Raw genomic sequence first — 17,218 nt, 5'->3', positions numbered from 1 at the left:
TAGTCCAACGCTCTAACCACTAGGCTACGACTAATTACTTCATTTGAAGTAATTAGTCTTAGCTGAAGGCCTATACCCCGGAATTAGCGAGTGTGACTCACCCGTGAGGGTGTTGTCCGGATAACTAGCAAGGGAGGACCAGCCGCTAGCAGGAGTGTCTGAGGCTATACCATGCTTATAAAAAATGGTGTAACCCTGTGGCGGAACGTATCCTGCGTGAACGGCGAGATAACACGCAGTAAAGAGCTGCGCAATAAAATAGTACAGAGCGGAATATAAATAAATATTGGATTGCTCGTTGATGTGTAGTATACCGTGTCACAAACTACCTGTGAAGTGTCAACAGTAGGAAGGAGTGAGCTAACCTCTGTGACAAGCAGGGATAGACCAAGAGGAGTGACCCGGGTTGATGAAGCGGAGCTCAGGGCTAAATTGCTAACTCAGGGAAGGGAAGGGAAGCAAGATAGGGAGGCCCCCTCACCTGGAAAGAGGTTCAAACCGCGGGAAGATCCAGGCCTACAATGCATGTTGGGAGTTGACCCACTCTGTGAGGTCAAGAGAAGATCCACAGGTAAAGAATACCCACGCCTGAGTGAAGCTAGTAGATCTGTCTGGGAGGTGGCCCGTACTAGTCACTTCGACAATACCCACAAAAAAAGCTTAATGCTCTCAAATGTTTTGTGTTTACAATACATTCCTGTTTGTGAGCATTTCTTCTTTGGCAGATAATCCATCCACCTGACAGGTGTGGCATATATCGTGGAAATTCTTACACAGGGACACTCAAAGTCAATCTTAAATGAATCATCATTATTTAGTATCAGTTAACTTGAGAGGTTCCAACAAACTTGATGCACCGTAGTGAACATCTGTCAGTAGCTCTAACGGGGCAGTCCCGTATTAGTTCACTTTTATATACTGTTTACAGACACTTTACATAGGCTTAGTTCATAGGGTAGGTTGCGGCATGTGTCTGGCACCGTCTCCTATCTTAACTTAAAGAACTGGATTCTGGGCATTCTGCCAAATAGTGTAAATAAGGATGGAACGGCCCCTCATATCTTTACCAGGATCCAAGGACTGTTTATGACAAAGACACGATGCACAATGTAACATTTCCTTCAAACGTTTCAAGAAGCTGATTTAAACAACATTATCACTACACAGGTGCACCTTGTGCTGGGTGACAATAAAAGGCCACTGTAAAATGTGCAGTTTTGTCACACAACACAATGCCATAGATGTCTCAAGTTTTGAGGGAGGGTGCAAATGGCATGCTGACTGCGGGAATGTCCACCAGAGCTGTTACCATAGAATTTAATGTTAATTTCTCTACCATAAGCCACATCCAGCAACATTTTTGAGAATTCGGCAGTACATCCAACCGGTCTAACAACCGCAGACCACGTGTAACCACGCCAAACTAGGACCTCCACATCCGGCTTCTTTACCTGCGGGATCTTCTGATACCAGTCACCCGGATAGCCAATGAAACTGTGGTTTTGCACAACCGAAGAATTTCTGAGCAAACTGTCAGAAACCGTCTCCGGGAAGCTCATTTGTGTGCTCGTCGTCTTCATCAGATTCTTGACCTAACTGCAGTTCGGCGTCGTAACTGACCAGTGGGCAAATGCTCACCTGCGATGGAGAAGTGCTCTTCGCAGATGAATCCCAGTTTCAACTGTACCGGGCAGATGGCAGACAGCGAGTATGGCGTTGTGTGGGCGAGCGGTTTGCTGATGTCAATGTTGTGTGGCTATGGTATGGGCATGCAAAAGCTATGGACAACAAACACAATTTAATTTTATTGACTGTAATTTGAATGCACAGAAATAACGTGATGAGATCCTGAGGCTCATTGTTGTTCCATTCATCCACCACCTTTACCTCATGTTTCAGCATGATAATGCACAGCCCCATGTCACAAAGATCTGTAGACAATTCCTGTAAGCTGAAAATGTCCCAGTTCTTCCATGGCCTGCATACTCACCAGACATGACATCCCATTGAGCATGTTTGGGATGCTCTGGATCGACATGTACGACAGCTTGTTCCCGCCAATATTCAGCAACTGCACTCAGCCATTGAAGAGGAGTGGGACAACATTCCACAGGCCACAATCAACAACCTGATCAACTCTACGTGAAGGAGCTGTGTCACGCTGCATGAGGCAAATGGTGGTCACACCAGATACTGAATGGTTCTCTGATCCACGCCCCTACCTGTTTTTTAAAGGTATCTGTGACCAACAGATGCATATCTGTATTCCCAGTCATGTGAAATCGATGGATTAGGGCCTAATGAATTTATTTAAATTGACTGATTTCCTTATATGAACTGTAACTCAGTGAAATCTTTTAAATTGTTGCATGCATATTTTTTGTTCAGTGTATAAGACTGCTAAATACTTATTTAAATTGTTAACCAATAGCTACTCGGAATATCTGCACGGATCATTTTTTGCACTAATCTCTCAGGACTCATCACAAATACTGCTGTTAATGGTTATTATATGTCCCGTTGCCTTGTCACTTTGTTTTTAGAAGCAAATAATATTTGATTTGAGTCACCTGTGTCACTTTATCCCTACCTATATGTACATACAGAATCTACTTCAATTATCTCTACCAATCAAATTGGTGTATAAAAGTCAAGTTACTTGTGTTTCTTGTATTGTTATTTTTCTTTCATTCTATTTTCTCTACTATTTGTATTTTCTCTCTGCATTGTTGGTAAGGGCCCGTTAGTAAGGATTTCACTGGTAGTCTACACCTGTTGTTGTTTGTGAAGCATGTGACGCACTTAGTGATTGGCAGCATACTATAGCAGCGACAGCCTATCAGGAGATTGCAGGTGTGGCTAATTGGGGGGCGTGGCTTTCATGAGAGGGAACGTCATCTCAGTTAATGTGCTCAGTTATATTCTGTTCATAAAGATTACGCTTGTAAACTGTTAGTTAAGTGCCTGTGATACCAAATATTTTATAGACAGTCACCATGTAATTCTCACTTTCCTACCAGACTGTCAGGTCAGTGAATGTGATGGATTATCTACAGTAAGTTACTGTGAATTTTACAGTAACCCACTTGCAACTAGTTGATAGTAAGTTATTGAAAATTAACATTAACTTATTGTGAACCAACTGCCATTAAGCGACTGGAAAAAGCAAAGAAACCTCTTAACAGTGCAGCTCTTGATTTTATTTAGACAAATATTTCTGAGGTGGGTTCTGGATCTGAGACAAATATTTCTGAGGTGGGTCCTGGATCTGAGATGAATATCTCTGAGGTGGGTCCCGTATCTGAGATGAATATCTCTGAGGTGGGTCCCGTATCTGAGATGAATATCTCTGAGCTGGGTCCTGGATCTGAGATGAAAATCTTGAGGTGGGTTCTGCATCTGAGGTGGGTCCTGGATCTGAGATGAATATCTCTGAGGTGGGTCCTGGATCTGAGGTGAATATCTCTGAGCTGGGTCCTGGATCTGAGATGAATATCTTGAGGTGGGTTCTGCATCTGAGGTGGGTTCTGCATCTGAGGTGGGTCCTGCATCTGAGACGAATATCTCTGAGCTGGGTCCTGGATCTGAGATGAATATCTTGAGGTGGGTTCTGCATCTGAGGTGGGTCCTGGATCTGAGACAAATATTTCTGAGGTGGGTTCTGGATCTGAGACAAATATCTCTGAGGTGGGTCCTGTTTCTGAGATGAATCTCTCTGAGGTGGGTCCTTCATCTGAGATGAATCTCTCTGAGGTGGGTCCTGGATCTGAGATGAATATCTCTAAGGTGGGTCCTGGATCTGAGATGAATCTCTCTGAGGTGGGTCCTGCATCTGAGATGAATCTCTCTGAGGTGGGTCCTGGATCTGAGATGAATATCTCTAAGGTGGGTCCTGGATCTGAGATGAATCTCTCTGAGGTGGGTCCTTCATCTGAGATGAATATCTCTGAGGTGGGTCCTGGATCTGAGATGAATCTCTCTGAGGTGGGTCCTGGATCTGAGACGAATATCTCTGAGGTGGGTCCTGGATCTGAGATGAATCTCTCTGAGGTGGTTCCTGGATCTGAGATGAATCTCTCTGAGGTGGTTCCTGGATCTGAGATGAATATCTCTGAGGTGGGTCCTGGATCTGAGACGAATATCTCTGAGTCGGGTCCTGGATCTGAGATAAATATGTGCGTCGGTTCCAGTATCTCAGAACCGTCCAACCTTCTGGGATTTTCCCGCACGACAGTGACTAGGGTTAACAGAGAATAGTGCAACAAACAAAAAAACATCCATTCGTTGATGAGAGACGTTGACAAAATGGTCACAGAGTGTATATTCTTGGAAACAAATAACCATTTGGTGACCCTGCTGAAACATTCATTTCAGACCAAAAGGTTACATGTTCAAATCCTGACATGCACAATTTAGGGCTAGATTCTATCAGGTCCTCTGACACCCGCATAGTGGTGGTTTTGGTGTCATGAGTTGGAACTGTGTTAGAGCTGTCAAATCCACAAGTGGCTACGGGCATGATATCTAAAGCGGACATTGCCATTGGCTGCACGGAGCTGCATTATAAGAGATACCATGCAGCCTTGTTTACATGTTGGAACACTGGAAGCAGATACACCTCCGGCACCAAAACAAAACCAGCTATGCAGGTAAGGGAAAGTGGGATACCTAGTCAGTTGTGCAAATGAATGCATTTAACCCAACCCCTCTGAATCAGAGAGGTGCGGGGGACTGCTGTAATCGACATCTACGTTTTTCGGCGCTCTGGGAACATTGGGTTAACTGCCTTGCTCAGGGGCAGAATGACAGATTTTTACCTTGTCAGCTCGGGGGATTCAATCTAGTGTTGGCTATAGCGTGTTTACTCTTAATCTGATTGAATCTAGGCCTTAATGTCTAGTGTCCCTGAGCAATGCTACTGTTTAGTCAGTGTCAGATAATCACACACTTATTGACTTGATTCTGGGCAACTTTAAGCAAAGTACTGAATTGTATTCTTGACAATAAACCTGTGGCCGATCTCTGCGAAACTGGAATTCAGCAATCCGACTCATCCCAAAGGGATTAGATCAAATCACATTTTCTTGGTCACATACAGATGGGGTTGAGGTCAGGTCTCTGTGCAGGCCAGCCAAGTTCTTCCACACAGATCTTGACAAACCATTTCTGTATGGACCTCGCTTTGTTCATGGGGGCATTGTCATGCTGAAACAGGATAGGGCCTTCCGCAAACTATTGCCACATAGTTGGAAGCACATAATCGTCTAGAATGTCATTGTATGCATTAAGATGTACCTTCACTGGAACTAAGGGGCCCCAGACCATTATTCCACCTTCACCAAATTTTACAGTCGGCACTATACATTAGGGCAGGTAGCGTTCTCCTGGCATCCTCCAAACCAAGATTTGTCCGTTGGACTGCCAGATGGTGAAGCGTGATTCATCACTCCAGAGAACATGTTTCCACTGCTCCAGAGTCCAATGGTGGCGAGCTTTAAACCACTCCAGATTAAGCTTGGCATTGTGCATGGTGATCTTAGGCTTGTGTGCGGCTGCTCGGCCATGGAAACCCATTTCATGAAGCTCCTGACAAACAGTTATTGTGCTGACGTTGCTTCCAGAGGCAGTTTGGAACTTGGTAGTGAGTGTTGCAACCGAGGACAGACATTGTTTACTCGCTACGCGCTTCAGTACTCAGCAATTCTGTTCTGTGCGCTTGTGCGGCTTACCACTTCACAGCTGAGACGTTTTTGCTCCTAGACATTTCCACTTCATAATGACAGCGCTTACAGTTGACTCTAGCGGGGCAGACATTCGACAAACGGACTTTTTTGGAAAGGTGGCAGTCTATGGCGGTGCCACGTTGAAAGTCTCAGCTCTTCAGTAAGGCCATTCTACTGCCAATGTTTGTCTATGGAGATTGCATGGCTGTGAGCTCGATTTTATACACCTGTCAGCAATGGGTGTGGCTGAAATAGCCAAATCCACTAATTTGAAGTAGTGTCCACATACTTTAGTGTAAATAGTACATATATATATATATATACATATATATATATATATATATATATGTATCTTTCTAATATAATTATTAGTGAACTTTTATTTATTTATTATTTTTTTTATTCTTGATGAACACACCATCTAATAGGATGCTAATAAAATAATTTAATTTAATTTAAAAATGTAAATTTTCATGAAATAACTGTCACTAACAAAATACCGTTCTTGAACCATCTTTGGAAAAATTAAGATCTATTCTTGTATTTTTGTCTTTGTTATTCCAAATCAAATAAAGGTGATATATAATGTTTATATATATATATATATTTATATACAATTAACAAGGATAGTAACGCTTGCTTATGGAAATGGGCTATTATAAGGGGAATTGTATTTAGTTATATTTTAGGAGAAATTCAATGCCAACCTTTTCGAACACAGCATCTGACATGGTTGTGTTGGAAGCAGAATCGATGACGTCACTTCCCCCACAATATCTTTCGCGTGAACAGTAGATGGCGGTCATTTCATGGCTGAGAGAGAAGTGTGTCTGTAGGCTTCTGTAACTTGAGTCACGAATTCAAAAAATGCAACTTGTTTTTGAGTTATAATGAAACTATTTTATTGTACGGTGAGTCATTTGTTATTTAATTGTAAATTGTACAGGTTAAATGTGTTTGCCCCTTTCTGTGGAAATGGCTTTGAAGCAGGGCCCCACATGTTTTTAGTCACTCAATACAATTTTCAAATGTGTCTAATTTGCAAATCTCTCATTTACAATTAACTTTTAATATAACACAGTCATATGAATACTGTGCAAACTTAAACTAAGTAATTTACTTCCTTTTATAGTTATTGTATCACTGTATTCAGTAGCTGATTGGTTGGTTTTGCATCAGCAGTTTTTCTCTTGTTATGTCACTCACTAGCCAGGTTTCCATAGAAACGATGGCGACAGATTTTCATACGAATATTCTAACATATTCATTAATAAAATATGCACATTTTCCCAGCCAGAGATGTGTTTCCATGCAAAATGACTTGGTGCCGATTTTTAAAAGTATCTGTGCGTAATGATGTAGTGCACATAAAAATACATTTTTGCAGTTAATTTCCCACGTGCCGAATAAAAAATACAAGTTAAATGGGTTTCCATATAATTTTCTAATGTTTTCCATTATATAGTGAATGTGCCCACTCCGGTATTGGCAGGTGTGCTCGAGCCAACAGTTCGTAGATACGGTGTGGGTAATCTAGTCTACATGATGAGATTACTACGGACAAACGGCAGCCAAGCATCGATCATCATGTCACCAGAATAAGACCCTGGATATTTATTGTAAATCAGCATCAAACTCGTCACCGTGCACTTTCACCCCTATATTCACCCCTTTCACCCCTATATTCACCCCTTTCACCCCTATGTGAAGTTCATCATAATTTATTTCATCTGTAGCCTAATAAACTGCATGGTTTCCTGAGTCGTAGTGGGACGAACACACAACAGATCTGTAGGTTAATAAACTGCATGGTTTCCTGAGTCGTAGTGGGACGAACACACAACAGATCAGTAGTCTAATAAACTGCATGGTTTCCTGAGTCGTAGTGGGACGAACACACAACAGATCTGTAGCCTAATAAACTGCATGGTTTCCTGAGTCCTAGTGGGACGAACACACAACAGATCTGTAGGTTAATAAACTGCATGGTTTCCTGAGTCCTAGTGGGACGAACACACAACAGATCTGTAGCCTAATAAACTGCATGGTTTCCTGAGTCGTAGTGGGACGACCACACAACAGATCTGTAGTCTAATAAACTGCATGGTTTCCTGAGTCGTAGTGGGACGACCACACAACAGATCTGTAGCCTAATAAACTGTATAGTTTCCTGAGTCCTAGTGGGACGACCACACAACAGATCTGTAGTCTAATAAACTGCATGGTTTCCTGAGTCGTAGTGGGACGACCACACAACAGATCTGTAGCCTAATAAACTGCATGGTTTCCTGAGTCGTAGTGGGACGAACACACAACAGATCTGTAGCCTAATAAACTGCATGGTTTCCTGAGTCGTAGTGGGACGACCACACAACAGATCTGTAGCCTAATAAACTGCATGGTTTCCTGAGTCGTAGTGGGACGACCACACAACAGATCTGTAGCCTAATAAACTGCATGGTTTCCTGAGTCGTAGTGGGACGAACACACAACATATCATCTCATGACTCCACGTTTACTTCCATATGACGGTTATTGTATCAACAGTCATAAAATCGTTTCCACCACCATTTGTCGTATCATTTATTTTACTAACAGAAAAAAAAGTACTTTGGTTTGACAAAATGTTGAAAGTTTACCGAGAATTTAGCTGTTTCCATTAGGTTTATGACCTTGTTTAACCCGAAATGTAGGTCTACTTTACTCGCATAAAAAGGTTGAATGGAATTCGGCCTATCCCATCCATATCATTCAATACCCACTACACAGGAATGGGAAAAGTACCCGATTGTCTTACTTGAGTTAAAGTAAAGACACCTTAATGTAAAGTTACTCAAGTTATTGTGAAAGTCACCCAGTAAAATACTACTTGAGTAAAAGTTTAAAAGTATTTGGTTTTAAATATACTTAACGATGCACTATGCAGAAATCCCTCTGCTATTTCCTGTTTCCTAAAATTCTAATAGTTTGCCTAATTTCAGTTTATGTGACAAAACAAGTAACTAATAGTGTAGAGAATCATTGTACCATCCAAACCGCTGTGAAATATATTTCCCATAAACACAAATATTGTATTTTCTGTTGTTTGAAGCTGGTGTACAAAACAGAAAGTAAAAGACACAAAAATAAAGCTTAAGAACAGGGAAGCATAGAAATAGCACACATAGAACAGATCTACCGCTTAGTACACTTGGTTTCAATGAGAACGACAGATCTAGAACTCACATGTCTATATGAATTTTGCAGCTGTAATTATCCCGAAGTAAATGTAATTGCTCAAAAATACTTAAGTATCAAAAGTAAAAGTATAAATAATTTCAAATTCCTTTTATTATGGAAACCAGATGGCACAATTGTTGTCTCCCAACACAAAGTATTTGTGTTTAGTGAGTCGGCCAGATCAGAGGCAGTAGAGATGACCAGTGATGTTCTATTGATAAGTGTGTAAATTGGATCATTTCCCTGTCCTGCTAAGCATTCATTCAAAATGTAACAAGTACTTTTGGGTGTCAGGGAAAATGTATGGAATAAAATGTACACTATTTGTAATTAGGAATGTAGTGAAGCAAAAGTCAAAGATGTCAAAAAATTATATAGTGAAGTAATGTACAGATAGCCTTTAAAAACTGCATAAGTACTAGTCTACATTTAAAGTATTTTTTGTTAAGTAGCCTATGTTATACCACTGCCACTACAACTCTCCAGCATCAGTCACGAAAACCTGACCCTACTGTAGCTATCGAGACTACTCTAGCATAGATTACAACATAATACCCATAAAACCTAGCGGTCAAACAAGGAAATGGTTCCAATCTTTTTTCCACCATTCATTTTTCCCATTGGGGATTTTAGAAACGCTTAAAATAAGGGACGTGTTTTGTGTCGGCTTACGCTGACTTGACGTTTAGATAACCATGTAAATCTCTCCAGGACAAGGTGACTTTTATCAATATATTCATCTGTATGACCCTCCAAATGACATGCTAATTAAATGCTAATGTGGCTATCATAAAGAACTACAAATGCCATGATGATCTGGCTGAGACTGACGAATTGAGGCAAAGGTAAGAACCTCTGGATGAACTATCTAATGTTAGCTAAATGTAGTAGGGAATAAATAGGCTATATTTCTTTAAATTAACAGTTCTGTGAACTGTCTTGTGCAAGTTTTAAATTGACACGATACCTGTTAGTAAAGGTGTCAGCTAGAGATGACATGCAGGAGCATGCTGGGATTTATAGTTTTGCAAGATGTTTACTTTGATGCTAATTAGCATTTTCGAATCTGAGTGTAAATAGAGACGAATATATTAATAAAAGTCAACTTTGTCCGAAATAGATTTACATGGTTATCAAAACTACAGGCCAGGGTAAGCCTACACGAAACTACAGGCCAGGGTAAGCCTACACGAAACTACAGGCCAGGGTAAGCCTACACGAAACTACAGGCCAGGGTAAGCCTACACGAAACTACAGGCCAGGGTAAGCCTACACGAAACTACAGGCCAGGGTAAGCCTACACGAAACTACAGGCCAGGGTAAGCCTACACGAAACTACAGGCCAGGGTAAGCCTACACGAAACTACAGGCCAGGGTAAGCCTACACAAAACTACAGGCCAGGGTAAGCCTACACGAAACTACAGGCCAGGGTAAGCCTACACGAAACTACAGGCCAGGGTAAGCCTACACAAAACTACAGGCCAGGGTAAGCCTACACAAAACTACAGGCCAGGGTAAGCCTACACGAAACTACAGGCCAGGGTAAGCCTACACGAAACTACAGGCCAGGGTAAGCCTACACAAAACTACAGGCCAGGGTAAGCCTACACGAAACTACAGGCCAGGGTAAGCCTACACAAAACTACAGGCCAGGGTAAGCCTACACGAAACTACAGGCCAGGGTAAGCCTACACGAAACACAGCCTTTATGTTACATGTTTGTAAAATCCCCTATGGGAAAAATTATTGGAACCATTTTCCTGATTGACCGCAGGGTTTTATGCGTATTGTGACATCTCCACTGTGGGGCTCTATCAGACCTCCTAGCTATTCACAATGAAGCACTCCAATAACCGAGAGAGAATATGCAATGAGCTGATCTCATCCCAGCTGTGGTCTACGGTGAGTGGAGATGGGCTACAGAGTGGAGTCCACATATATTTTGACTGGCACACACGTTTTACCCTGTCATGCCTTCATCACGGTTCTCCCGTGGCCGTGAATGCAAGGATCTTTTTTTTTTATCATGTTAAAGAGGTCGAAAGGATTTCTTTTTGTATCAGGTTTAGGTGATTTGGTTTTGGTAGCCTAATTCTGCAGCAATAACTCCGGAGGCGCTTTAACTTCCAAGACGCGCTGTGCGTTCCTCTTCCAAAGATCAACATGATGTCTGCCATAGATACGGGTACATCTGTGTACCAACCAGCACAACTACTGAACTGGATCTATATGTCTCTACAAGACTCCCACCAGACCAATGACTTCGAAGCGTTCAGACCGGATTCTGAGAGTTCTCCACCGGACGAGAACAACTACAAACAGCGGTCCGCTGCTGCTGTCGACCTGAGCTCTGCGCTCAACTCAAACTATCTTAACAATTTCTTGCAACTTCAGAGGAATGAGGTAAAGTTGTGAAAAGTTTATTTAAAAAAACAACAACTATGAAATATGTGATTTGCACAAACTGCACAGTGTGTCATGCCAAACAACTTTGATTGAACTTCATCCAATATTGTATTCTGTCATTCATAGAACAATTATGTTGTCATTGCAATGAACACTTTTAACCATGTATTTCTTATCTCAAGTTGAACATAAAATCTGTATACTTACCCCATTCACTTGAAGCATGCACAGATATGTTCTTATATCATTTGCTTTTGATTATAATAATAATTATACTCAACCCATAGGGCTACAAATCTTACGGTCCCATTTTAAGAATGAAAGCAGAGACCCTGCGGTTTAAGGCACTGCACGCTCAGTGCTAGAGGCGTCACTACAGACCCTGGTTCGAATCCAGGCTGTATCACAACTAGCTGTGATTGGGAGTCCCATATGGCGGCGCACAATTGGACACAGCGTCGTCTGGGTTTTCCCGGGGTAGGCCGTCATTGTAAATAAGAATTTGTTATTAACTGACTAGCCTAGTTAAATAGAGGTTCAATTTAAAAATAATTATAATAATTTACCAATCCAATGTGCCATCCTACATATTTTCACATTTTAATGCATGACCCAGTTACAATATTATTTTAGTTGGACGTACAGCAACGTACAGTAATATACAGTAAACGTACAGTAACGTACAGTAAACGTACAGTAACGTACAGTAACACAGTAAACGTACAGTAAACGTACAGTAACGTACAGTAACACAGTAAACGTACAGTAAACGTACAGTAACGTACAGTAACACAGTAAACATACAGTAAACGTACAGTAACGTACAGTAACACAGTAAACGTACAGTAACACAGTAAACGTACAGTAACGTACAGTAACACAGGAAACGTACAGTAACGTACAGTAACACAGTAAATGTACAGTAACGTACAGTAACACACAGTAAACGCACAGTAACACACAGTAAATGCACAGTAACGTACAGTAAATGTACAGTAACGTACAGTAACACACAGTAAACGTACAGTAACATACAGTAACGTACAGTAACACACAGTAAACGCACAGTAACACAGTAATGTACAGTAACGTACAGTAACGTACAGTAACACACAGTAACGTACAGTAACACACAGTAAACGCACAGTAACACAGTAACGTACAGTAACACACAGTAAACGCACAGTAACACAGTAATGTACAGTAACGTACAGTAACATACAGTAACATACAGTAACGTACAGTAACACAGTAACGTACAGTAAACGTACAGTAACGTACAGTAACGTACATTAAACGTTCAGTAAATGTACAGTAACACAGTAAACGTACAGTAAACGTACAGTAACGTACATTAAACGTTCAGTAAACGTACAGTAACACAGTAAACGTACAGTAAACGTACAGTAACGTACAGTAAACGTACATTAAACGTTCAGTATATGTACAGTAACACAGTAAACGTACAGTAAACGTGCAGTAACGTACAGTAACATACAGTAAGCGTACAGTAACGCACAGTAACGCATGCAGTAACGCATACAGTAACGTTCAGTAAACATACAGTAACATACAGTAACATACAGTAAACGTACAGTAACATACAGTAACACACAGTAAACGCACAGTAACGTACAGTAACGTACAGTAACGTTCAGTAAACATACAGTAACGTACAGTAACGTACAGTAACGTACAGTAACGTTCAGTAAACATACAGTAACATACAGTAACGTACAGTAACGTACAGTAACGTACAGTAACATACAGTAACGTACAGTAACGTACAGTAAACGTACAGTAACGTACAGTAACATACAGTAAACGTACAGTAACGTACAGTAACACAGTAACGTACAGTAAACGTACAGTAACGTACAGTAACGTACATTAAACGTTCAGTAAACGTACAGTAACACAGTAAACGTACAGTAAACGTACAGTAACGTACATTAAACGTTCAGTAAACGTACAGTAACACAGTAAACGTACAGTAAACGTACAGTAACGTACAGTAAACGTACATTAAACGTTCAGTATATGTACAGTAACACAGTAAACGTACAGTAAACGTACAGTAACGTACAGTAACATACAGTAAACGTACAGTAACGTACAGTAACGTACAGTAACGTACAGTAACGTACAGTAACGTTCAGTAAACATACAGTAACATACAGTAACGTACAGTAACGTACAGTAACATACAGTAACACACAGTAAACGCACAGTAACGTACAGTAACGTACAGTAACGTTCAGTAAACATACAGTAACGTACAGTAACGTACAGTAACGTTCAGTAAACATACAGTAACGTACAGTAACGTACAGTAACGTACAGTAACGTACAGTAACGTACAGTAAACGTACAGTAACGTACAGTAACATACAGTAAACGTACAGTAACGTACAGTAACACAGTAACGTACAGTAAACGTACAGTAACGTACAGTAACGTACAGTAACGTTCAGTAAACATACAGTAACGTACAGTAACGTTGAGTAAACGTACAGTAGATCCTTAGCTCTGACATACCTGCCTCCATTGGGCCACAACAGTGTGGTGATTGGTGATTAGCTGCATGTAGGCTATAGTATGAATGAGCCCCTCTTTACACAGTACATAGTGCCTGGTGTGTGTTGAGACCGTTCTGATGTCAGTGGGCTGCCAGAGGGAGGTTGAAAAAGTCTACGTTCCAAACGACACCCTATTCCCTAAGTAGAGCACTATTTTTGACCAGGGACCGTAGGGCTACAGTCTAAAGTAGTGCACTATATATATAGGGAATAGGGTGCCATAGGGCTCTGGTCTAAAGTAGTGCACTATGTAGGGAATAGGGTTCTATAGGGCTCTGGTCTAAAGTAGTGCACTACATAGGGAATAGGGTGCCATAGGGCTCCGGTCAAAAGTAGTGCACTATATAGGGAATAGGGTGTCGTTTGGGACGTAGACCCTATGCAATGTTTCTATACTGCATGGGGCCTGCTGACGCTGGTGGTGGTGCTGCTCAATTTGATTACCATCCCTCTCAGGGGAAGTCAGGAGAAGTCTGACACATAGACCGGTACAGTACGTCAAGTAGAATACCACATTCATCCGGCGCGGAAGAAACTAGGATTTATTTGGCTTGTGAGATATGCTACAGAAGGCTGTATCTTATTCGCTATATTACTGCTTTCTTTCTTTTTTTGGGGGGGGCATCCGTCAACCTAAAAAACATCAACGTGAAGTTTATAGGAGCATATCAAATTCGGTGTCAAATGAAAGTAAAATCAAGGCATCCGTTCAACCTAAAATAAAACACAGATGGAAATGGGGTCTTGAAAAACATCTAGTAGAAAGAGTGAGGTATTAAAGAGTAAGGTATTAAAGAGTAAGGTATTAAAGAGTAAGGTATTAAAGAGTAAGGTATTAAAGAGTAAGGTATTAAAGAGTAAGGTATTAAAGAGTAAGGTATTAAAGAGTAAGGTATTAAAGAGTAAGGTATTAAAAGTAAGGTATTAAAGAGTAAGGTATTAAAGAGTAAGGTATTAAAGAGTAAGGTATTAAAGAGTAAGGTATTAAAGAGTAAGGTATTAAAGAGTAAGGTATTAAAGAGTAAGGTATTAAAGAGTAAAAGGTATTAAAAGTAAGGTATTAAAGGTATTAAAGGTATTAAAAGTAAGGTATTAAAGAGTAAGGTATTAAAGAGTAAGGTATTAAAGAGTAAGGTATTAAAGAGTAAGGTATTAAAGAGTAAGGTATTAAAGAGTGAGGTATTCAAGAGTAAGGTATTAAAGAGTAAGGTATTAAAAGTAAGGTATTAAAGAGTAAGGTATTAAAAGTAAGGTATTAAAGAGTAAGGTATTAAAAGTAAGGTATTAAAGAGTAAGGTATTAAAGAGTAAGGTATTAAAGAGTAAGGTATTAAAGAGTAAGGTATTAAAGAGTAAGGTATTAAAGGTATTAAAGAGTAGGTATTAAAGGTAAGGTATAAAGAGTAAGGTATTAAAGTATATAAAGAGTGAGGTATTAAAGAGTAAGGTATTAAAGAGTAAGGTATTAAAGAGTAAGGTATTAAAGAGTGAGGTATTAAAGAGTGAGGTATTAAAGAGTGAGGTATTAAAGAGTAAGGTATTAAAGAGTAAGGTATTAAAGAGTAAGGTATTAAAGAGTGAGGTATTAAAGAGTAAGGTATTAAAGAGTAAGGTATTAAAGAGTAAGGTATTAAAGAGTAAGGTATTAAAGAGTAAGGTATTAAAGAGTAAGGTATTAAAGAGTAAGGTATTAAAGAGTAGGTAAAAGGTATTAAAGAGTAAGGTATTAAAGAGTAAGGTATTAAAGAGTAAAGTATTAAAGAGTAAGGTATTAAAGGTATTAAAGAGTAAGGTATTAAAGAGTAAGGTATTAAAGAGTAAGGTATTAAAGAGTAAGGTATTAAAGAGTAAGGTATTAAAGAGTAAGGTATTAAAGAGTAAGGTATTAAAGAGTAAGAGTATTAAAGAGTGAGGTATTAAAGAGTAAGGTATTAAAGAGTAAGGTATTAAAGAGTAAGGTATTAAAGAGTAGTAAGGTATTAAAGAGTAAGGTATTAAAGAGTAAGGTATTAAAGAGTAAGGCATTAAAGAGTGAGGTATTAAAGGTAGTAAGGTATTAAAGAGTAAGGTATAAGGTAAAAGAGTAAGGTATTAAAGAGTGAGGTATTAAATTAAAGAGTGGTATTAAAGTAAGGTATTAAAGGTATATAAAGAGTGAGGTATTAAAGAGTAAGGTATTAAAGAGTAAGGTATTAAAGAGTAAGGTATTAAAGAGTAAGGTATTAAAGAGTAAGGTATTAAAGAGTAAGGTATTAAAGAGTAAGGTATTAAAGAGTAAAGTATTAAAGAGTGAGGTATTAAAGAGTAAGGTATTAAAGAGTAAGGTATTAAAGAGTAAGGTATTAAAGAGTAAGGTATTAAAGAGTAAGGTATTAAAGAGTAAGGTATTAAAGAGTAAGGTATTAAAGAGTAAGGTATTAAAGAGTGAGGTATTAAAGAGTAAGGTATTAAAGAGTAAGGTATTAAAGAGTAAGGTATTAAAGAGTAAGGTATTAAAGAGTAAGGTATTAAAGAGTAAGGTATTATTGTTAAAGGTATCAGAAATACAACAACAACAAAAAAAACACAATAATTTTGAAGTAAAGACAACTAATATCAAACATTTATATTTAGTTTTGCAGAAATTATTTTGAGTTCTGTAAGTTTTAGAAATATTACCTAATGTCTTGTCATTCTGTGAACCAAAAACCCACATTTTAAAGATATTTTCTCATTTTTCTTCCTCATGAGGAGGGAGGATCATGAAAGTTCAACATGTAAAGGTAGACCTACCGATTAGTTTGAGTTTTTTTTATACTGATGTCAAGTTTGTTTCTGAATTATTAAATTACTAAAAAGCTTCACTCTGTTACCAAAATGGGAAAAACAAGTTACACAATGACTGCAATTGAATTGGCCAAATCATAGTAGTCACAAACCACAATTGCAGTATAGCACATTACAGTATAGTAGAGTTCAGTAGAATTGGCCAAATCATAGTAGTCACAAACCACAATTGCAGTATAGCACATTACAGTATAGTAGAGTTCAGTAGTGTATAGTTCCGTAGAGTTCAGTACAGTAGAGTACAGTACAGTATAGTTCAGCATAGTTCAGTAGAATACAGTAGAGTTCAGTACAGTAGAGTTCAGTTCAGTACAGTAGAGTTCGGTAGAGCATATTTCAGTAGAGTTCAGTACAGTAGAGTTCAGTACAGTAGAGTTCAGTAGTGTACAGTATAGTACAGTATGTTCCGTAGAGTACAGTACAGTAGAGTTCTGTAGAGTTCAGTACAGTAGAGTACAGTAGAGT

At 39.4% G+C, this 17,218-nt stretch overlaps 1 protein-coding gene across 1 annotated transcript in view; it reads left to right on the top strand.

Annotated features, from left to right (window-relative positions):
* Positions 1-10,846: 10,846 nt before the first annotated feature.
* The window catches only part of LOC135563929 (zinc finger CCHC domain-containing protein 24-like), a 55,076-nt gene continuing 48,704 nt past the window's right edge, over positions 10,847-17,218 (top strand). Inside the window, exon 1 of the mRNA XM_065007803.1 lies at positions 10,847-11,346. Within this exon, the coding sequence (XP_064863875.1) occupies positions 11,107-11,346 (240 nt within the window). The 5' untranslated portion in view covers positions 10,847-11,106. The remainder of the gene's footprint in view (positions 11,347-17,218) is intronic.

Source organism: Oncorhynchus nerka, linkage group LG23 (genome assembly GCF_034236695.1).
Source record: "Oncorhynchus nerka isolate Pitt River linkage group LG23, Oner_Uvic_2.0, whole genome shotgun sequence".
Classification (NCBI taxonomy): Eukaryota; Metazoa; Chordata; class Actinopteri; order Salmoniformes; family Salmonidae; genus Oncorhynchus; species Oncorhynchus nerka.
This window is presented reverse-complemented; position numbering and strand designations above follow the sequence as displayed.